Source organism: Enoplosus armatus, chromosome 5, assembly GCF_043641665.1.
Source record: "Enoplosus armatus isolate fEnoArm2 chromosome 5, fEnoArm2.hap1, whole genome shotgun sequence".
Taxonomy (NCBI): domain Eukaryota; kingdom Metazoa; phylum Chordata; class Actinopteri; order Centrarchiformes; family Enoplosidae; genus Enoplosus; species Enoplosus armatus.
This window is the reverse complement of record NC_092184.1, coordinates 26,187,616-26,210,607: the sequence shown is the minus strand read 5'-3', so window position 1 is coordinate 26,210,607 and position 22,992 is coordinate 26,187,616. Positions and strand designations below refer to the sequence as shown.

The 22,992-nt window shown below is 44.6% G+C and overlaps 4 protein-coding genes across 4 annotated transcripts in view; 2 read left to right on the top strand and 2 right to left on the bottom strand.

Annotated features, from left to right (window-relative positions):
* The window catches only part of shkbp1 (SH3KBP1 binding protein 1), a 9,397-nt gene extending 7,526 nt beyond the window's left edge, over positions 1–1,871 (bottom strand). The window contains exons 1-3 of the mRNA XM_070905241.1: positions 1,811–1,871; positions 573–626; positions 36–81 (exon numbers count right to left, since the gene is read on the bottom strand). Coding sequence (XP_070761342.1) covers positions 36–81; positions 573–626; positions 1,811–1,869 — 159 coding nt within the window. The 5' untranslated portion in view covers positions 1,870–1,871. The remainder of the gene's footprint in view (positions 1–35; positions 82–572; positions 627–1,810) is intronic.
* Positions 1,872–3,553: 1,682 nt separating this feature from the next.
* LOC139285528 (zinc finger protein 708-like) lies at positions 3,554–6,870 on the bottom strand. Its single transcript, XM_070906095.1, has 4 exons — positions 6,420–6,870; positions 5,847–6,175; positions 5,137–5,194; positions 3,554–4,998 (listed from the first exon to the last, which is right to left on the bottom strand). Exons 1-4 carry the CDS (start codon positions 6,868–6,870, stop codon positions 3,554–3,556), a joined length of 2,283 nt encoding a protein of 760 aa, XP_070762196.1.
* A 6,427-nt stretch (positions 6,871–13,297) lies between these two features.
* Positions 13,298–14,332, top strand: LOC139284896 (P2Y purinoceptor 14). The gene has a single exon (XM_070905247.1). It carries the CDS (start codon positions 13,304–13,306, stop codon positions 14,330–14,332), a length of 1,029 nt encoding a protein of 342 aa, XP_070761348.1. The 5' UTR covers positions 13,298–13,303.
* Positions 14,333–19,775: 5,443 nt separating this feature from the next.
* LOC139284893 (P2Y purinoceptor 14-like) lies at positions 19,776–22,992 on the top strand. Its single transcript, XM_070905244.1, has 3 exons — positions 19,776–19,925; positions 19,999–20,255; positions 22,213–22,992. Exons 1-3 carry the CDS (start codon positions 19,776–19,778, stop codon positions 22,910–22,912), a joined length of 1,107 nt encoding a protein of 368 aa, XP_070761345.1. The 3' UTR covers positions 22,913–22,992.

Genomic DNA, 22,992 nt, shown 5'->3' with positions numbered 1-22,992 from the left:
CAGACAAATAACAGATACAATAATAAATAACTTACAGCTCCAGTTTCATCTTTCAGAGTCGAGATCCGACCACTCAGAAGACTGAGGACAAACACAAACCAGCTGTCAGTGATCAGCAGAGACACAGCAGCCTTTACACCATCATTTTACGGCGCAGTGCTCAGGCTGCGGAGTTTTCTTTAACACAGGTACAACACCTTCCCAAACTCCAGGTAAAAATCTCACATGTTTAGTGTTGCCTTGTGTATGGACAACCACACATAGCTTTGAGAGCGTAACACCACACCTGTAACAAACTGCTGGGAGCTACTTTTTAATTTGGCATGAATCAAATTACAGCAGCTTCTGGGTCAATAAAGTTTTCTAACCTGAGAAGTGTCTGACCTCTTATTCACAGTATTCCTCACACACCATGCTCGGCCTCCATTGCTAAAAGTTAAAAGTAAAAAGTGGAAGCACTGTCTAGGTCTTATTCATTCACTGTTTGTAATCGAGGCAACATTAAATTGCCAGTGTTTTGGATGGTGTTCGGCATTGGAAATGTCTCGTGTGTGCACGTTTTTCTCACCAACCTGGAGAAAAAGGAGTCAGGAACCCACGTCAGCGTCTGTCGGGAGGTGCTAAACCTGGAAACAAAAGAACATCACCTGGTTAACTCTTCTTCTGCAGAGTTCTTCTGTTCTTGTTATCAGTCTTGTATCTTGTAAGTGAGGAGGATTGTTTCAGCACTTTAAGTTCCAGCTCTTAATACTTCAGTCTTTGATGTGAATATCTCAGACAAACAAAAATAACATGATCCACAGTCTCCATCTTGATGCTTTGAGGTACTGACATGAATTTAGTTTTTCATGTCTCCATCCAGTCCCACTAATCAAACTCTCTTCTTTCCTTCTCCTCCCCAGTGACCCCCCCACCCCGCCTCTTCTTATAACTACCTTCATGCAAGCTCTCCATCCCATAACCGTTGCCAGAGCATTTTATTCCAAATGAAAGATGCAGATTCTGCCTTATTTACCAGTAATGCTATTCTACTTGCATTTAATCCATTTCTGGCAGGCTGACCCCCCCTCCTTGAACTCCCACATGAGCTGGTATCAGTAAAGAGTGGACAGTATTCCTGTCCACACCTGGGAGACGTGTTAGAGACTAGCCAGCAGCTGAGTGGAGGAAACTGCTGCTACTCGCTCAGCTGTTCAGGCCGACTCACACTGGGTTGTTAAGGCGGATGCAGATATCAATATGATCAATTACAAATCAATAACAATATTTCTTTTTTTACATAAATGCATAACATTAAACAACCATACAGACCGGGAGCCTGAGCCAACTCCTCCAGACTGAAGGTCACTTTACTCACTTAAATGTGAGCAAACACACAAACGTGTATTTCAGACAGAACAACACACACTTCCCTGAACTTCATCGTTACCCGGATCACTGGATGTTAGCTTCCTTGGTAGCATGACTGTGTGCTGACTGGAGCAGCATTAGGACTCACTAATATTAATATATTAATATTAGCAACAATAATCAGCGTCGAGCTGAAGAAAATCACAATGAACCGCCGACCGTCAGATTTGGGTTAAAACAGCTGAAGCGGAGTTTGTTTGATAGTCAACAGTTTATTAGTTAGAGAGGCAGCCGAGAGCTGCAGTCTTTGTTGTACTGTACAGTTTAACCCTTTAAGAAACCCGGTAACCTGGTGGGACACGGACATTAATGTACGCCCCTTTATTAGCAGCGTCCCCGGGAGCTAGCCGGGGTTAGCCGGGGTTAGCCGACACTCCCCAAACACCCCCCGCTTCCTCACCTCTTCCCTCCGACATTCAGGTGGATGATGTCTCCGCTCCTCGCCGTGTTAGACATCATCTGAAGAGTGAGCTTCTCCGGCAGTCTGCGCCTTCACAACAACAACACTACTTTCACATTTTACTCCATTTTTAGGATGAATTCGGTTTCCGTTCTAGTTTTAATACCAACTTCCTGTCGCGCAGTGAGGCGGCGGGGGAGAGGTTAAACCCGCGGTGGGTCACTGGATCGGGGGCAAGAGATAAACCACGGACCGGACTTCCGACTGGAACAGGACTACACGTTCTTTAATTTCAGAAGGAGAGATGGAAACCCATAAAAAGAAAAAATCATTAAATGTAACAAGCCCTGTTAGTGTTTTTAAAAAGGGTACTATAACACTAACTAGCAGATGTATGTAGTAATGTATGTATTTATTTGATGTAGTTGTATTCATTCATTTACAGTGTACTTGTTGTATTACTTGGCTGTGTATATCGTGCCCTGGTGTCTGTGCTTGATGTAGTAGTACATTTTATTTTGGTTTATTCTCAGAAACAAAGTTCTGAAAAAATAAACTCAAAACCTTTTCTGTCTGTTTCAAACAAACACAGTTTGCTGTTTCCCACATCACATCCTCTCAAACATACACACTAAAGTACACACAGACTGTACTGTACAAGCCCGTTTGAACATCTTGTTATTGTAACAAGAATAAACAACGATTTGGGGGTTCAGAGGGCTGAAACAAGTTCATGTTTCTCATATCAAAAATACTAAAAGCTAAAAGTTTCCTGAAAAAAAAATACAAAAGCACACTTTTGATATGTGTTTTTTAATATATATATTTTCATTCAAGTACTTAAAGTATATGCTAATCAGTGTATTTTTTTGCTAGGTAAAATATCAAAATACATAAAAAGTCCTAACTCAGTATTATTACACTGAGTGCGACATCAATGGATTCCACTGAACACAACTTTAGTGTAACACTTACACTGAACATACAAGTGTGATATTCACCAGATAAAAAGTAGAATTACATCGTTAACTGAATGCATCATATATCTGAGTGGCCGGATGATGTCACATTGCCTTTACTGCAAACAACTGAGCCAGCTTCATCATTGCCGGCTGACCCTGAGCTTTCTGCTTCTGATCCCCACTGTGTCAATGCAAATCATTCAAATCATCGTTATCATAAGAGATAAAAATGATGGTGACAACTACAAAAGTAGTTGTAAAAATACAGATTTAAGTGTTTACAGTCATGCTAGCAACTCTGTAAGGCACTATTAGCTAAATGCTAACATCAGCATGCTAACATAACAATGACAAAGCTTACAAGCTTACCTGATGTTTAGCTGGCATAATGTTTATCATCTTAATTTAGCGTATTAGCATGCTAACATTAGCTAACTAGCAGTAAACACAGAGTCCAGCTGAGGCTGAACATCATCAGTTCTGCAGGTATTTGGTCATAAACCAAAGTATTGGACACATGAACATGTTGACCTGATGGTGGCGCTGATGAAGAGTCAGAGGATCACCAGAGTTATTACAGTTCATCCTGAGGGGACCATGAAGGTCTGAACCGCATCTCATCACAGTCCATCCAGCAGCTGTTGAGATGTTTCAGTCCGGACCAGAGCGCTGGACAGACAGAGCAGCACTGCTATAGAGCCACGCTGCTAGCATGGATAAAAAAAACAGCAAATAATTATTTGAAGACCATGACGAAGAAATTAACTTCGTATGACTCGGGTCATGTCGGCGCTCTGCTGTTTCCCGTGTTGAGCGTTGGTTTGTGAAAGCCGTCACCACAGCTGTGTTTCTTGAGCTGCCTGGAGTCGGAGAAGCCCTGACTGCAGCGGTCGCAGGAGTACAGCTTCACCCCAGTGTGGATCTGCATGTGTGACTTCAGCTGGTTGGACTGGCTGAACCTGCTGCTGCAGACCTGACATCCGTACGGCCGCTCTCCTCTATGGAGTTTAGCGTGTCGGTAAAAGTTGTTGCGTGTCCTGAAAGCTTTGCCGCACTGTTCGCACGTGTACTTTTTCTCTCCGGTGTGCAGCGTCATGTGCTCCTTCAGCCGGCTCAGCTGCAGGAATCTCTTCCCGCACACGCTGCAGCTGTTGAAGCTTCCCTCACTGTGCCGCCGCATGTGGTAGACAAACGTACATTTACGGTGGAAAGACTTCCCACAGGTAGCGCAGATGAATTTGTTTTCCTCTGCGTGGCTGAAGGATTTCGGCCTCGCTGGTCCTTCTCGCTGCCGACTCGGTGCCGTCTCCTGGTCCTGGTGCACCACCTGTTGGTGCTCCAGCAGTTTAGAGTTGTAGAAGAATGTCTTCCCGCACAGGTCACACATAAACGGTTTCTTAGCACCGTGAACAAGCATGTGGGTCTTGAATGCCCAGTTTCCTGAGAACTCCTCCCCGCACTCCTGGCACCTGAAGGGCTTCTCACCTGTGTGGACACGGAGGTGTCTCCGGAGGTTGTTCTTGAGACCAAATCCTATCCCGCACGTCTGGCAGATGAAGGGTTTTTCCCCCGTGTGGACGATCTGGTGCTGCACCAGTGCTCGCTTCAGCTTGAAGGTCTTGCCGCAGTCGGAGCATTTGAACGGCCGCTCCTCTGAATGCACCCTCTTGTGAGAGAACAGATGAGCAGATGTCCGGAAACTCTTCCCACAGGTGGCACAGGTGAAAGGTTTCTCTCCGGTGTGAATGGAGTGGTGCTCCTGCAGGATGCTCTTGGCGGTAAACCCTTTCCCGCAGGTGTCGCAGATGAAGGGCCGGACTCCGGTGTGGACGGCCTCGTGTCGTTTCAGCAGGTGCATCTTACTGTACGTCTTCTCGCAAACTGAACACTTGAAGGACTTCAGTGCTTCATGGCGTAACACGTGTGCGTCGAGTTTCTTCTGGAGCCTGAACTGTTTGTCACACTGGCTACAAGGCCACATTTTCTGACTTTTCTTCTCTCCTATCTTCACTCTGTGGACGTGGAGGTGAGTTTGGAGAGTCTTTTCCTGGTGGAAGCGTCTGTCACACTGGTGGCAGGAGAAAGTCTCGTCGTGACAGCTCATGTGCTGCTTCAGCTGATGGCGGTAGTGGAAACCTTTGTTGCATTTCTCACAAAAGACTCGCTTCTGTTGATGCTTCTCCTTCCTCCTCTGGTGTTTCTCCTGGCTGTCATCCTTCCTGAGGCCTGAGCGGGAGAAAAAAAGAGAAATATTACCCTGCATGCACTGGCTTTACATACCAGTTTTGAAGGTGAAACTTTTCAGGAGCCACCATGATTTTCTTCTCCAACTAAAATCCTCAACAGTCTGAAATCTGCTTTCACCTGCTGACTTCCCTCCAGCGTCTTCAGGTTCGTCTTCACTGAGCTTTGTCACCGTTTCCTGTAAAAAACAAGATTGAGGTTTGATTTGTAATGAGTAATAAGAAAGTCTACAAAAGCTGAAGCACATTTTAAATTATAATCCTTTCCAGCAAATAGCTATTCAATGTGTTTACATGCAGTAGTTATGTCTCTATATAGTAGTTTTCACTGTTAGTGGCAGGGTCCGCCATTCCCGTGCTGGATTCCCTTCAGACACACGAGGGATCGCCAGGAAACGGTGCAGCGTTACTGTTTGTAATTGATTTGATTGATATCAGCCTCTGCTAATGCTAACGCGACGTTTCCTGCTGCCGCTTTGTCGTCAGCTGTAAATCTGTCAGGGAGTAAACAGCCGCAGAGAGCTGTTAGCTGAAGAGCTGCAGGCTGCACCGCCAGCTGTCACTGTGTCCTGCTGGTGTCTGCAAAACTACTGACTGACTTCACCAAAACAACCTGAGTTTGTTTGGCTGGGCTGTAAACAGACACACCAGCTGCTCTAACATCGGATTACAGAGTAGCTGCTCAGCCACTGTTTGCTGTAGTATTAAACAACACCTGCTGTTACCACGGTAACCATGACCATCGCCTACTCAACCAGGACCGAAATGTTGAGGATTTTGTTTTCCCTGTTTAAGTATAAATGAAGCGTACACACTCTGCATGAGGCCTACCTGAGGCTGGCAGGTGACTGCTGATGGATCCACAGGTTTGTTTTCCTTCGTTGTGGAAGCCGCCGGTCCTGCAGCCTCCGGGGGGGTTTGGAGGTCGAGGGCCTGCTGACTGTTTGCTGTCAGGTTGGAGGCAGGTTGACTGGCGGCCAGCGCAGACTGCAGGGGGTTCTGGGAAGTTTGTCTCATGGCCGGTAAAGAAGCGGCAGCGTCCTGAGCGGTGAGGTTGAGCAGAGGCTGACCTGAGGCCACTGCAGAGCTCAGGATGGCCACAGACAGAGCCGCAGGGTCCGGAACCGTCTGATTGGTGTAGGGAGACACCGCGGGGCTCCCTGAGGTCGCCATGGTAACAGAAGATGAAACATCATTAGAACTTCATCAAATTGGTAAAATATAAGACCAGTGGAGGAAAGTAACTGACATTTACATTATACATTTACTCAAGTGGTCACATACAAGTTTTCATTTTATTCTAAAGGTCTGTCCTTTTTTGCAGGTCTCAGATATGAAGGGCTGGCCAGAGTTGTATACAACAAGACCCCCCCCCCCCCCCCCCCCCCCCCCCCCCCCCCTCACCGAGCACCGATCCGCTCTGCAGCAGCTCGTGGACCGGCCCGGTCAAAGTCCTCTCCCTCCTCCCTCTCTCCAGCAGCTCCCTGGTTCTCTCGCTTCTCTCTCTCATCCTCTTCAGATCCCGGTCCAGGTGAGCCACCTCCCTCCTCAGCCGGCCCACCTCGTACCGCAGCTGTTTCTCCAGCTGGAAACCGGCCGTGATGTTGCTCTTCAGCTCGGCCTGCAGCTGCCCCACCTCCGCCCTCAGAGCCCGGTTCTCCCGTAGCAGTCTGGAGGACGTGTCCCGGTGAAGCTGGGTTATTTTGACGGTTAAGTCTCTCACTATGTCCTGGAGGATTTGGGGGAAAGTTGCCGCTGCTGTCCCGCCTCCGCCGGCGGCCCGGACAGAGACCTCCACCACGGTCCGTGTCTGGCTCTCGAAGCTGTCGTTAACACGAGTCGACTTATCCGCCATTTTCTGTACATCATAAAACACTTTGGTAACAAAGTGCTCCACTGTTGTTTTTGTTGCGGGGAAACAATCAGTGAAGGACGAAGATTTGTAGTCCGGAAACGCTGCACTTGGGCGCATGCGTCGTCCGTAAAGTTTTACTACACGCATGCTCAGTTCTTTTGGACTTTATTTGAACATGTATCAAAGAGACACAGAATGAATCAATAAATGAGCATGGTTAATATATTATAAATAAATAATAAATAAATAATGTGCAATAAATAGATTAAGAATACGTTTCTATATTTATTAATTTATTTATTTATTTCTCTATTCATGTAGTTATATATTTGTTTCTACATTTATTTAAATTTGGGAACAATATAAATTAATGGTGAAATGATACATACATGTGGAAATACATGAATACATGAATACATGAAGAAATAAATAACTCGTGGCAGATTATTTTGCATACAAACATAATCCCAAATCACTGTAAATGCCCCCATATGTAAACCATCCGAACAGCATTGATCCTGGGAAACATACAGCAGAGGAAATGTTAATGTCATGGAGGTCATCCACCTGAATGCTTTTATCTAAAGAAAGATCACAGCCCCCACCAGCAGCGCATTCACTGGGCACCGCTGCAGATGTTCAGTGTTTTTTCAGCAGAGATGCTCCACTTCCTCCTCTCGTGTCCGACATCTTCCTCTTCCCCGCTGGATTCCTCTTCCTCCCATTCTCTTCCAGAACAGAGCAGCGTGGGTGGAAGACACAAGCAGCCACATGAGCTTCAACAGTGTCCTCAAAATATTCAGCTTCTGCTGCAACACCGACGGCAGCTTCCTTTCCCTTTAACCTGAACCCAACTTCATCCCCAACCAGTTATCTCTGCTGCACGTAACCATAACCGAACCTACAGGAAACCCCTTCCTAACGGGAGGGAGACTATATTTGAATAGGGAACTTCAACACAAGACCAGCAAAGACATGATCATCTGCACAGACAGAGCTGGAGGTGGCATTAAGTTGTTTTTAAGAGCTTTATCACTTTAGTTTATATTGTGCTCACATGATGCATATTCCTAAAATAAGGCGACCACAAACAAACAGAGATGATGTGCACACAGAGCCGGCAGGCTTCACTGGGGGAGAGAGGAAGGAGGGAGGGGGACGAGAGACTAAAAGTGGAAAGATGGGAAGCTAAAAAAGGACGAAGTGAGAACATCTGTCCAGCATCAGTCTGACACATATCCTGTTATCTGCTGAGAGACAGACAGTATTGGAGAGTGAGACAGAGAGAGAATGAGAGAAACAAACACCGCATCAGAAAAATCTTTACAAAAACAAACTTGAGTGTTGTTTGACATTAAAGTTCTGAGGAACTGGATTCAAAAAGGAGACTTAAATCTGTTGGAAAAGTGCTATAAATGTTGCTCAGTCTGGTGAGACTTTATATATTCTATACATTCAAACCAACAGTGAAGGCGTCACATTCCTCTGCACCATCAGCATGTTAAATAAAGGTCAGTGGGTCCACAGAGATTCTCCTCTGGTGAGTTGGCAGGTTTCACTTATTCTGTGAAATGTCAAAACTACTGGATGGACGGCCATAACATGTGAAACATTCATGATCCCCAGAAGATCAGTTCTACTGACTCTGGTGATCCTCTGACTCTTCATCAGCGCCACCATCAGGTCAACATGTTCACGTGTCCAACACTTTGCTTTATGACCAAATACCTCATCAGCCTCACCTGGACTCTGTGTTTACTGCTAACTAGCTAATGTTAGCATGCTAACATACCAGCTGAACATCAGCATGTTAGCATTGTGAGCATTTTAGGTGCTGATGTTAGCATTTAGCTGTGCTTAAGTACAGCCTCACAGAGCCGCTTGCATGACCGCAGACTCTTGTTAGAGCGAGAGAGCAACAGAGTCAGCAGTATCCTGGAGAGAGAGAGAGAGAGACAGAGAGACAGAGAGACAGAAAGAGAGACAGAGAGAGAGAGAGAGACAGAGAGAGAGAGACAGAGAGAGAGAGAGAGGGAGAGAGACAGAGAGAGAGAGAGAGAGAGAGAGAGACAGACAGAGAGAGAGACAGAGAGACAGAGAGAGAGAGAGAGAGACAGAGAGACAGAGAGACAGAGAGAGAGAGACAGAGAGAGAGAGAGACAGAGAGAGAGAGAGACAGAGAGAGAGACTGCAGGAGGATGAGAGAGGGAGGGTCAGTCAGAGCGAGAGAGATAAAGAGAGGAAGTGAAACTCCTCCACAGACTCTCTGAACCAAAGAACAACTCACATCACACAGTATTCAATTACATGACAGGTGAAGGAAACATCTGTATGGGAACCTGACTGAACACCAGACTGTTTGTATGGTGAGTAGACTATTTTCAACAGACAGACAGACAGACAGACAGACAGACAGACAGATGGATCTGATGCGTGATAATTGTGTTACTTTAGGGTCAATGCACAACGTCGCTGTAATATTTTCTGGGGACAAAAACTTTGACATTTCAAGAATAAAGAAATCATTCTGAGAATCAAGTTGTATAGAAGTCATGGAAATAAGAGTAGTGAGCAGTGGAAGAGAGGGAGCGCCGCTGCAGGAGCATTTTAATAGAGCATAGATAGAGGATATAATGTCGGGGGCCACAAATAAATAATCAATAAATAAAGACCCATAGTTTAATAATCAATAAATAAAGACCCATAGTTTAAGAAACACTGATTTAGACTTGAGACATGTTAGGAGATAAGATTTACATAAATTATATAACATTTAGGGCTGCAACTAACATTCATTTTCATTTTCAAATAATTGATTATTTTCTCAGTTAAATCCATGAAATGTAAAAAAAAAACAGTGAAAACATTTCTCAGAGTCCAACGGCACGTCTTCAGATGTTTTGTTTTATCCAACCAGAACTCAAAGATATTCAATTAAATATCATATAAAAAAGAAAAGCATTTGAGAAGCTGGAACACTACAATGTTTGGAATTTTTCACTTGAAAAACAACTGATTAATCGATTATCAAAGTACAAATGAATTACATTCATTTGCTTGACGTCTTTGTTAAAAGCCATGTAGAGTAAGTGAATTCATAATGTAACGGTTAAATTAAAATCTATAAAATGTAAAACAGATAAATGAGTAGAGTGTGTGTGACTGGCTTTGATGGAGGCACCTGGACTTCAGCCCTGAAAGTCTTGAAGTCCTGCAGGATGAAGTGTTGGTGTCGACCGCACGCTCAAACAGCCTGAGGAGATCTGATGTACAGATTACATGTTTGTGCTTCACCTCCACATATTCACTAACTGTTTTTCCATGCAAATGACTTTGTTTTGACTACATGCCACTAATGCTTTGGTCTGTTTCCTTCTTATTTCACCTTTTCTTCATCCCATAATATGAATCTTTCCTCTTCTCTCAAACAACACGGACTCACACTGAATGATGATAGTGTTTGTTTAATTGCAGTAACAGTGTCTAACTCACACAGCTGACTTCATAATATCTGATGTGCTGAATACGTTTCCACCTCATCATGACTCAGTTCCATTGTTTCACACAAACACTCAGGTGTGACACAGAGAGCTGGACACAGTCTGTTTTGGTTAACAAATTACTTTTATAAATCTTTTAATCTTGCACACAATCCACACAACAAGTACGCTTCCTTTGAACATTAATATCAGCTCATCTGAAACAGCATGGAGGACCATTGCATCACTTCCTGTGCCAGGTCTTCTGTAAAAGACTGAAAGCAGAAGTTGTTGCTTTTCTGCTGCTGATCAGCATCTCCTCCATCTGTATCATCCAAGATACCAACCGAAAGAATGAGTCACCTTCGGAAAAGTCTGTAGGAGCAGAAAAATGACATCTTATTCCTGCTGCTCAGAGAATTAAAGCTTTAGCTTTTAATGACCCCGTGACCTTTCCTCCAGCTCTACACTGAGGACAAACGTTACACTTTTAGCTCCACTAAAGGCTCTATGAATATATCACTCATCAGTCTGTCCAACACTTTACTATTGTGGCTGTAATGAACAGTGCAGCCTCTAGGGGACGCCAGCAGGACTTTAGACTAAGCTTTAAGCCTCTGAGCGGGCGCCTCCCCTGGCAGCTGGCCACCAGACCAATGGTCCCCAAACTTTGCTAAACCAAGGCCCCCTTTATAGTACCCCATCCCCACGCTTCCCGGTCAAATAAAGGTTAAAAAAAAAGGAATAAATCTGTAAATAAATAATATAGGCCTACTTTCAATCAAAAAAGGAAGTTAGCAAAAAAAAGTTCAAAAATAATAAAAATATCTTTATTGGCTGAAGAGGGAAAGAGGTTTTGTCTCTTGAACTCAGCAGTTACACACTTGACAGTTTTTCACTGCAGATAAAATCGTCCACCCACCAAAAGCTTTAAGCCAAGTAGTTTTAACTGCGGCAGATGCTATTTGCACCCAGGTGTCAGTAGCTAACAATGCTATTCTTTTGCACCCGGGGTGAAACCTAACTAAACTGCGACTGTTTCACAACATTTACCACGTGTTAGAAAGCCTTTAGCTAGGTTGAAGAAAATAAACCTCACTGTCCCTGACGAGAGTCCAGCTGCTGTGTGAACATGTATACGTGAGCCACTCAGCCTTCAAAGACAACTTGTATTTCTAAAGAACTTTGTGGTTCTTTGTATTACGTCACCTGCCAACACTCAACACCCACAGCCGTCAATAACCGCCCTCATCGACACTCAACACTCGCAGCGTGATCACACGCTGACGGCGGGTGTAAATACAGTCTGGTCTCACTTCATCACAATATGTAATGGCGCCTCATTATTTTACTATCTGCTGTGATCTGAAAGTTGTTTTACTTTTTCTCACTCTCTCTCTGTCTCACAGCTGTTTCATGCAAAATAATGTGCTCAACATAAACACAGGAAGTCAGAGGACTCTGAGAGCCTGAAGTCCCAAAACATGATATTTTTTAAAGATATCTACCAGATATTAACTGTAGTTTTCATAAACTAGAGTCAGATCAGCACCGGTGAAGACCGTCCAATACAGAAGCCTTTATATTACTTTAACACTTAAAGGTTCTACATGGAGTTTTCAGAAAGTCCTTGTTTTTAGTGACACCGGTGGCCGTGAAGTGAACAGCAGTCAGCGTCCTGTTGCTCGTGCTCAGTCTGTAGGCGAGCGAGCCCAAACACCAGACTGATTTACAGTCATATTTAGAACAACGTTACTGTCTGTAATGTTCCTATATTTTATTTGGACATTGGCTCTGTGATACAAACTAGCTTACTCTTTGCAAGTTACTTCATTAGCTAACATTACGAAGCAACACCAGAGCCATGCTGTATAGCTACAGCTAGCAGGCGAAACATAACGTTAGCTTAGCTCAGGTTACAGTTAGAGTTGTCCACTCCTGCCTTGCATCGCTCTTGACTAGTAGAAAGCATCGATAGTTACACACTAGGGTTGGACGACAGTCAGCCCAACAGCATTTTGCTACGTTAGCTAGCTAGCATTTCGTCCATGTTAGCAAGCAAGCTACGTGGACTTTGTGTTTTGGTGGGTGCCGGTCGTTTGTTGACGGTAGCGGACTGAGCCGAACATGGAGCTGAAGAGAGGCTAAACACTCGGGAGCGTTCATAACGTCACCTCCTTTGGATTTCCTCAGAAAATTCGTCCAGAGTCCTTTAAACAGAAATCAGTCCGCAGGCGGTTGCTTGTATCCAGGCTCACAAGCTGGTGACTGGGTCGGGTCGTCCTCTGTCACCGCTGACTGTAAATGTCCTGTTTTCATAAGAGTGGATGAAGGAGGAGTGGAGTGTGTGTTGGACGGGGATGAATCGGTGGTCGGAGGGAAGTGTGTGTGAACAGCAGGACAAACAGGAGTTCAAGACACTTTTTCTTTGTGCTCGTGTCCCGGTGGAAACAGAGCGCTGTGTTCAGCTCAGGAACAGAAAAGGCTTCTGTTGTGTCTCTGTTGTTTATATTTAGTTGTAAAGGGACTGAGAGTGTACAGCTCTGTGAGGCTGTGATGTTCATGATAAAGAAAACCAAACTAAACACGCTTTTGACAAACTGCGTTGCTCCATGTCCAGACTGAAATAACTTCAGACCTTCATGTTCCCCTCAGGATGAACTGTAATAACGTTGGTGATTAGCTAATGTTAGCTAATGTTAGCATGCTAAAACGCTAAACTAAAATGCGCTTACTTTCTCTTTTAAAGCCCGTAAGCAAAAATTGATTAAGAAATCTCAGTAGAAGAAGAGCAGGTGATGGAGCTGAATCTGAAAGTCGACAGAATCTGAAATCACAATCCCAAAGTTTCAGAATGGAGTTTGTTTTTTTACATAAATGTGATACAATTGGAGCAAGTAAAGACGATGATATACAAATATGTTCAAACTGTGTTGTTTGTGTGTTTTACAGGGATGGATCACCTCAATTCCACCCACCTACCCACCAACCGATCAGACTTCAGCAGCATTTTCACCCACCAAGTCCTCCCGCCGCTCTATTTCGTGATCTGCGTTGTGGGGTTGTTACTGAATGGCGTGGCCGCTTGGATCTTCTTCAGAGTGCCCAGTGACTCGGGCCTTGTGGTCTACCTGAAGAACATGGTGGTGGCCGACCTCCTCATGCTAGTCACCTTCCCCTTCAGGGTGGCGGCTCAGCTGGACCTGGGCGACTGGCGCCTCCACGTTGTCACCTGCCGCTACACCGCAGTGCTCTTCTACTCCTCCATGTACGTGGGGATCCTCTTCATGGGCCTCATCAGCCTCGACCGCTACGTCAAGATCTTCCGAAACACCTCCCCCTCCTCCTGCAGGTCCAGGTTGGGCGCGGTGTCCTTGCTGCACCTCCAGCAGAGCATCGGCTTCGCCAGGGTGCTGGCGCTCCTCACCTGGGGCCTCCTCCTCCTCGGGGTCCTGCCCAACGTCCTGCTGACCAGCCGACCGGCCGATGAGGGGAACTCGCGGCACTGCATGCAGCTAAAGACGCCGCTGGGTGTGCAGTGGCACCGGGTGTCCACCCTCTTCAGTGTCGGCCTGTTCTGGGTGACCCTGCTGGTCCTTGCCTTCTGCTATGCTTCCATCGCCTGCCGGATCTACCAGTCTTACCACCGCGTTCGCCGGAACAAGAGCGACGTCTGCCGTAAGTCGAACCGCAGCATCTTCAGCATCCTGGTGGTATTCTTCGTCTGCTTCGTGCCGTACCACGTCTGCCGCGTGCCCTACACTCTGAGCCAAATGCCGGCGTCGGGCTTCAGCCAGGACAGCCGCTTCCTGCTGTTCCAGGTGAAGGAGGGGACGCTCTTCCTGTCGGCACTCAACGTCTGCCTCGACCCCATCATCTACTTCCTGATGTGCCGAACCTTCAGAGAGTCACTTTTAAAGAAACTGTCAGGACGAGAGGGGAGGAGGTCCCTGACCACCGCCCAGAGTCTGAGCAATATTTAGGAGAAGGACCAAAGAGAGGAGACAAGGACAGGACACAAGCAGAGGAGACATGGAAAGGGAACTAGGAGAGGAGACAGGGAGAGGACAAAACACCTCGCCTAGCATGTGTGAATGTTGTAGGAATCATTTTTTAAAAAGTAATGTCGGGACTGAACGCACCTTTATATGTTTTTTCTAGAAGTAAATAATTTCATGTATGTTTTGACTTTCAGATCCTGAAGTCAAATTGAAGTGGAGTTGGTGCATCAGTAATGCAGCCATTCACATTTACAGCTAATTCTTTTGTGATATTTTCAAGACTGATGGTGTATATAAATGCAGTTATGTATGTATAATCGTGAATATACTATTATATATATATATATATATATTATTAAATGTATGTAACATGTAGGTTCATTCACATAGTTTCAGTTGTGTTTATTTATTGTTGAGGAACCAAAGGAAGAAATAAAGGAAAAGGAAGTGCAGAAATAGAAGTGAAACTGGACATCAAACCTGCGAGACCAGACTCTGCTGCTGTGTTCAGTTCTCCTCCAAAGTTGTCACGTTACTGTTGTGACAATTCAGCCGATATGGTTTTGTGGTTCTGAGGTCACATGGGAGCCTCCTCTCTCTGTGAGCTCCAGCTGATCTGAATATTTACAGATTTGAATTGAGGGTGTTTTACAGCGGTGTTGAAACTGTACCTCCAACCACAGGAACTGCGCTGAGGTACAAATCTGTTATTTGTTTTGTCTGCCTCCTGGAAGGTCCTTTAAAACTACACGTTATTATCATTGTTAGCTGTATTTCAGCTGGCGACGCAGAGGAAACCTCCACAGAACAGAAGGACACTAAAATACAGCACACGTAACCAGGAGGGCTCGGCCCAGCCATCGAACTCTGACAGGCAGCGAGACTCGTGATGAACCTCGACTCAGAATCAGCCCCAGTACACCGGACCAACGCTGGTCTGAGGGCTGCTGACAGGAACTGACTCTCAACCCAAAACAGTCAACGTCTGTGGAGACACTTTTAAATTTTAAAGCTGAACTAACCCTCCAACACATAACTCCTGATAAAATGACTAGTTCACATTTTTACACTTCAGTTCTTGCTTTGAGTAAACAAACGAGATGTAACATGTTAATCAGCTGCTGGTAGGTGGAGTCTGTTAGCTTTGGACGGATCCAGGCTAGCTGTTTCCAGTCTTCATGCTAAGCTAAGCTAACTGGCTGTAGCTTCATATTTACTGTACAGACATGAGAGTGGCAAAACTCTGACTCTGAAATAAGCATACTTCCCAAAATGTCAAACTATTCCTTTATGTTTAGACTCTGTTTAGATTTAGTTGAATTTATTTAGTTCTATATATTTTTGTTGTTTGTGAAGCAGTTTCTGACGTCTGCTCTTGAAAAATGCAACATAAATAAACTTTAAAAAAAAGGTGTTTCAGAATCATCTAATATCGACGTTTAACAACACTTAACTTTAAGTCCCCCTCTCTTGTAACTTATAATAGTATAAAACGTGTTTAATAAAAACACTATAATGTAGTTGTAAGCAGAGAGATTCCGTCCATCCATTTTCTATAACTGCTTATCCTTTGCAGGCTCGCGACGTTGGGGGAGAGGTGGTGTACACCCCAGGGCTGCCACACGGAGACAGACAACCACTCACACCATAGTTGTATTTGTTAACAACTATAACAAACATGAGTGGAGGCTGCTGTATGAACACATAATGAATGACATTATAATAAAACACAGCTGTAATTATACGATTATAACATTTTCCTCCTGTTTTGGGGTTTAGGAGGTTCGAACATGTTTTAAATGTGTCTGTTGGGGAAGTTTAGGGTTTGATGTTAGTGAACTTGTGTTTGTTGTTTTGGGGCAACGCTCATCTCATCTATTTTGAACTTTGATTCATACTGTGCTGCTGGCCCTTCTGGGGGGGGGGCGTCTTCATGATTGCAGTAATACATGTTTTAAATCATACTTACAATAATGTTTGCACACCGCCCTCCGGTGGTCACATGACATAACTACATCAAACGGCAGCGCAGACACACGATCTAACAAGGTGTGGAGGCAAACAGGTAATAATAATCATGTGTGTACACTGCCCCCCGGTGGTCAAAGTGTGTACCTACACCCGTGTTTGTGTAGTTACACACTATGACCACCAGGGGGCAGCGTACACTGTCATGACCCAGCTCAGAGTTCAGAAACAAGGGAGACCACACAGATAACGAGTGATTAAACAAACGGGATTGAGGTCCCGCACATGCCCCCGCCCAATCCAATCGTGAGCACACCACAGTGACTCTCACCTGTCAATCATGACGTCACACCTCGATTTCAGAGCATCAAAGAACTCATTAAACCTAAACTTATCAGAATGAACATCAGCGTGATAAGAACTACACAAGATGACAGACGCCATCTTTGGGGAAACTGTATATGATGTGTACGTCACTAGTGTGGCCCGTGTCCCATTTGCTAACATGGAGGGGGCGGGGTTATAACCTGTACTGCAGCCAGCCGCCAGGGGGCGATCGAGACGTTTTGGCCTCACTTTCAGTCACTGTCATGTCGTCCATCTCTCCTCAGTCTGGTTCTGACTTAAAACACATCAATATCTTCATTCATGACTGCAACTACTGCTGATGGCATCATGTCTGCTACACCCTCATGACTCCGTCCTGCTGCTGCTCTCTTCCTCCTCACTGCTCCGCTGGGGAGAATCCCTCCAGTTAAACTTCCTCCATCACGTGTAAACAGTTTCTCTTCAGCACAGAGACATCTTCCTCCTCATTTGCACAGAGCTGGCTGATAAGGTCCGGCCACCTCCACGAGATCCAGTCATGTCTATGAAAACATGACGTACATATGTATGCATGAGCAGGATGTGGCGTTCACTGACCTGCTTATAAATGTGTCTTTTCATGTACAGGTGTGAGAGAATAATTAAAACATCTGTGTTGCCTGCCATTACAATAACCATAAAGCTTCAACCTCAGCCACAGTTTGTGTGTCGTGATCTGAAACATTACTGCCAGACAAGAACGTTACACTTTACTTTGAAGCATTTACAAGCAGAATACATCATTTAATAAATGCTTTATAACACACTGTAATGTACCTTTAAGAGGGTATAAGAGCGTGTTTAAGTGTTTATTAATGTACAGTATTTTTCAATAGTTATAACGTCCTATAAAGACATATTTAATATTATCACAGCTGTGTTTTATCATATTGTCATTCATTGTGTTCGTACAGCAGCCTCCACTCATGTTTGTCCACAGCAGGAGTTATAGTTTTAACAGATACATTAATTGCTTCACAACAAACAAAAATAAATAAAACCAGATAAATTAAACTAAATACAAACATGTGTGTCATAAAGGTATGCTTTGCTTTCTCACTGAGAGTCAGACTGACTCCACTCTCATGTCTGTACAGTAAATATGAAGCTACAGCCAGTTAGCTTAGCATTAAGACTGGAAACAGGGGGGAACAGCTAGCCTGGATCTGTCCAAAGCTAACAGACTCCACCTACCAGCAGCTCTGAAGCTCACTGACATGTTACATCCCTGTGTCTCTTCAGTCCTTCATGTAAACACTGAGGAGAAGGAAGTCAAATAGTTTCCATCAGATTCACAGACAGACGCACCGACAAGTGAGTACTGCAGGTAACTCTGTTCTGTGTACTTCTACTGCAGTAATAGTAGACATTTGTTATATCTATATAAATAGTGTAAATTACAGCTATAGTCATATATTCATAGGAGAAGAAATGTGAGCAGTGGTGGAAGAAGTATCTAGATACTTTACTAATTATATAATAATGTAAAAATACTCTCCAAAACAAGTAAAAGTCCTGCATTCAAAATCGTACTTAAGAAGAATTACTGTAGTATGTAGCTAAATGTAGTTAAAGTATCAGCGGTAAAAGTACAGAAAACTACATGAAGCTGATAATACTTACTAATACTTTAACTACATGAAATGTTTGGCTGCTCATGTCTCTGAATTTGTTTTAGATGAACTTCCATAAAATGTACAGTTCAAAGATATCCAGAAATAGTTTGTTTGTTGTGCACTTCTTGACTTAATATAATTATGATAAACAACATTGTGTTGTCGCTGCCTTGAGGATAAATAATAACTTGACTTCACTGATGAGACTCAACGCCATGAAACAAACATGCGTTTGATGCTCAATACCTGCTGACTCGTGTAGATATGTAATCACAATCAGCTAAAGCTGAAATAATAACATATGTGTTGACTGCCTTCGTCTCTTTAGACTCAACATTTACAACATGATGCTGACATCATGTTTTGGGTGTTTTGTTTTCTGTTTCTGGTGTTTTTGTTAAGTGTTTGCAGCTTCAATATGATGACTGTTGATGTGAAACATGAGCAGCAACATCAGGACGATACGTGATGCTGATGCTTCGACACACCGTCAGCAATATTTGTAACAAATAAAAGAAAATTAAAGCAGCAGTTAGACATTTTGGGACGTTCGGGTCTTTGCTTTCTCGCTGAGAGGTAGAAGTTCAGATTGAGTATTCGTGATAAATGTGCTACAGCCAGCAGCCGGTTAGCTTAGCTTAGCATAGAGATAGATGCAAGAGGGGTGCTGCTGCTGGCTGAGATGGGAACACAGTGATGAGAATTATCTGAACACGTACGGAAACAATGGAACATTGTGAGGACTAGTTTGGTCTTAGCAAAGTAATGCTGCAGAAAATAACTGCATACTGAGTTTAAATAGTTTAAATAGTCCAAAAACAAAAACAATAACCATCTCAAGGACATTGTGAAACACTTTTTCTCTTTCTGTGCAGTTTACATCCACAGGCTGCATCAGCTCGGCAGATTTAAAGCAGTTTGTGTTAATTCCTGTTTCTCAAAATGTTAGTGTGCTTGAACGCTGTCACAGATGTGCACGTGTGATGCAGTCTGACAGGCGTTTACAGAGTTCATGTACAGTCTATTATCTAATGCACGTAGACAGAATCAGGAAGTTCCCTTTAAAAAGCATCATAGATCAGATTTGATTGACAGTCTCTACTTTCAGCTCCTCCGTGCAGATCATCACATCTGTGAATCACGAGATGATTTATTGTTACACATCAAATGATTGCTAAATGAACAAACATGCAGACGCTGCCTGTCAGCAGCCTTCAGACCAGCGTTGGTCCGGTGTACTGGGGCTGATTCTGCGTCGTGGTTCGTCACGAGTCTCGCTGCCTGTCAGAGTTCGATGGCTGGGCCGAGGTAGAGGTTTGCTCCGCAGCTGCTGTGGTGATCTGTCACTTCCCTTTCAGCTACAACCAGTTCCTGCATGCACACTGATGATGTTTAAACCATTTTCTAACACTTAAATCATCATTTGTTTGGGTTCAAACATAGAAACTTTCTCATAGAAACAGAAGTCCAGAAACATGAGCGACCTTGGAGGAGCGGGAGTGACCCCGTCCTTCAACCAGTCCTCAGTGTCCAACCAGAAGAACGTCAGTGATTCGAGTCACTGCGATCAGGTTGACACCTCGGCCCACGTGTTCTTCATGCTGGTCTACAGTCTGGTGTTTCTGGTGAGTTTCAAACATTCAGATTCCCTCTTTCTCTGTCTGAGGAAACACTGTGATTCGTTTGTTTCCTCTGCAGGTGGGTTTGCTCCTCAACGGCTTCACCCTGAAGGTTTACTTCTGCCGAGCTCAGCAGGCGTCCAGCAGTGTGACCGTCTACCTGAAGAACCTGGCAGCCGCCGACTTCCTGATCAGCCTCTGTCTCCCCATCCGAATCGCCAACTACGCCAGCAGCTCTGTCCCCGTCCGGCGGGTCTACTGCAATTTTGGTGCCTCCGCCTTCTATCTGAACATGTACGCCAGCATCCTGTTCATGGGTTATGTCGCAGCTAACAGGTAGGACAGGACAGCAACATGCTTCACTGAGGGGGGGCAGGGCAGCGTGTTGTTGGCTGCTATCAGTTTGGTCCTGGTAGCTTCATAGCTAGCAATCTTTGCATTAAGACTGGAAACAGGGGGAGACAGCTAGCCTGGCTCTGTCAGTCTGTGACAAAATGTCCCAGCACCTTTTAAAGTAGAGGTGTGTAAATTTCAGTCAGCAAAAGGGATTTTCAGTATAAAGGTTTTCTGGTGGGCGTTTGGTGTCCATCTGAGTCACAAGTCTTAGTCAAAAGTGGTTATTTCAAAGAAAACTGAATGGTCTGAACACCACACACAGGAAGGACTTCTTTATTTGTCACTCAGTGCTGCTGCTGCCCAGCGGTTGGTTGATCAGTTGACCACTTCCTGATTTTGTCCCCGAACACTTTGAATACCAAAACAGTTCTGTAAACTATCCGGAGTAATTCCACAATGTGTTTGCATATCAAGAAGAAATTGTTCTAAGCTGCAGGCCTTTTTCTTTGCTCGTGTTTTTTGTTCCTCATTTCGATAGTGAGTACTCACCGAGGAGAGAGTCTGAACCAAGACCTCAGACAATAAAACAGTGTGATCACTGCACCTGTTACCTGCCGCTGGCTGCAGTGACGGACCCCTGAACTCAATGATATACTAGTTAAAGCTTCTTTCCAACAGATCACAGCGAGAGAACGTGGGACGTCACCAGTTAATTATTGAGTTATTATAAAGAGTCGGTGTAGACCTGCTCTAGTTGTAAAGTGTCATGAGATGACTTGGCGCTATATAAATAAATCTGAATCGAAGTGAAAAATCATTGTCAGTGTCTAACCCCAACCCCCAAGACAAAGTTTACTCAGAAACTGAACTTCAGTTTTGAACTATTACTGTAAATGTGTTCTCAGCTGCTGCTTTGAGCAGGTTTTCACGTCATTATCAGGATGTGAGACTCTGACGGTCATGTATGTTTAGAAAGCACAAGGATGTGGTTTGCTAATACAGACTGTGTTCATGCTTCCTGTAGTTTTAGGCTCTGAACTCACACTGCAGTTTAACAATTGTTTCCTTTATTTATTCAGTGTATTTTTCAGTTGCATGTTCAGAAAAGAAATATTAAAATGAAATATCATTTAAGAGGATTGATTATGATAATATGATATCAGTCAAAGATGTTAACAAGGCCAGAAGAGAGAGCTCATCATGGTCAAATGTGGACTTGAACACCTCCTATGAGCAACTCGCTGATGGGTAGGAGGTGCACAGCATGAGACCGATTGGTACGACGCCACAACGTATAGAGTGTGACAACGGATCTGTGTAAAACGTACCTGTAATTAATGCCCAAAAAGTGAAGTCAAAAAGGGATCCAAAGATAGTCAAATCTGATTCGACTAGGCCTGAATATAGCTAGACCTGATCCAATACAGACACACAGATGCAAGCCCTGTGGCTATACAACAGGACCTCATTCTGATCTGATCAGACTGAATCTAATCAGCCCCACTTGAGTCCCAGATGGGGTCGGACCTTTCCTCTGTCTCAGGTACAGAGTAGCTGCCAGATGGAGCTGGATTTTGGTGTGAATGTGATTTGGCCTGAGAAGCAGCTCCAGTTAGAATCACGATCAAGCCAAATTGTTTTAATTCAAGGTCATATTCTGCAGCGTCATCAATTTCACTAATGTAGTGTGTTTTAATATTTGAATTGTGTACCTTTTAGACCTTCAACCCCTCATCGATACCTTGGTATCAGAGCGCCATGGCAGCACGTCTGGTTTCTTGGTTGCTGAGCAAATGTGATCTCATGAGCATTTGAACGTCAACCAGATAATGCACAAGTATATAAATAAATAATAGATAACAAGGGTTTTTAAATATGTTGGTATCAGAAAGAATTGTCATTGATCATAATCTGGGATTTTGCAGATTAATGATTAATCTGCCTCTGCTCTCCGCAGGTATCTGAAGATTGTCCATCCTTTAGGAACTCACATCCTGCAGACGGTGCGAGCTGCTCACATTATCTCCACGGTAACCTGGGTTTTCCTCTTCGCCATGACGAGCACCTACGTCATCCTATCGCTTCTCACGGAGGAAGCTTTACCGTCTGTCCCCCACACAGTGAGCTGTGACGTCCTGCACAGTAAACAGCTCAGCCTGTTCTACAAAATCATCCACACCTGCTCTGCTGCCATCTTCCTGCTTGTTCTCGTCTCCCTGGTCTTCTTCTACTACAGCACCTCCCGCAGGCTGTCGGTGGCACAGCAGAGGCAGCCGGCCTCGTCTGGCTCCAAGAAGCTGGCCAAGTCACGCAGGAACATGTTGGTGCTGGTCAGCGTCTTCTGCGTTTGCTTCGTGCCATACCACCTGGTTCGCCTTCCCTACGCCTTCCTGAGGAGGCGATGCTCGTGGAGCCAGACGTTCTTCTACCTGAAGGAGCTGACCATCATGGTGTCGGTTCTCAACGTCTGCCTGGACCCGCTCATCTACTTCATCTTCTGCAAGGCTTTCCGTGCCCAGCTGAGCCCGAGGAGGGTGTTCAGCTTCACACAGGACGAAACGCCAGGAGCAAGCACTGAGAGGAGGAGCAGCAGTGGGCGGATGAGCACCATCAGAATCAACAGGAAGACGTCGACAAAGCAGACCGGCATGCTGTAGCTTAAAGTCAACAGACGCCAACACCCATGACTTGTGTCAAGACTGACATCTGCTGGTAGCAAAGACCAGCCAATAGGAGA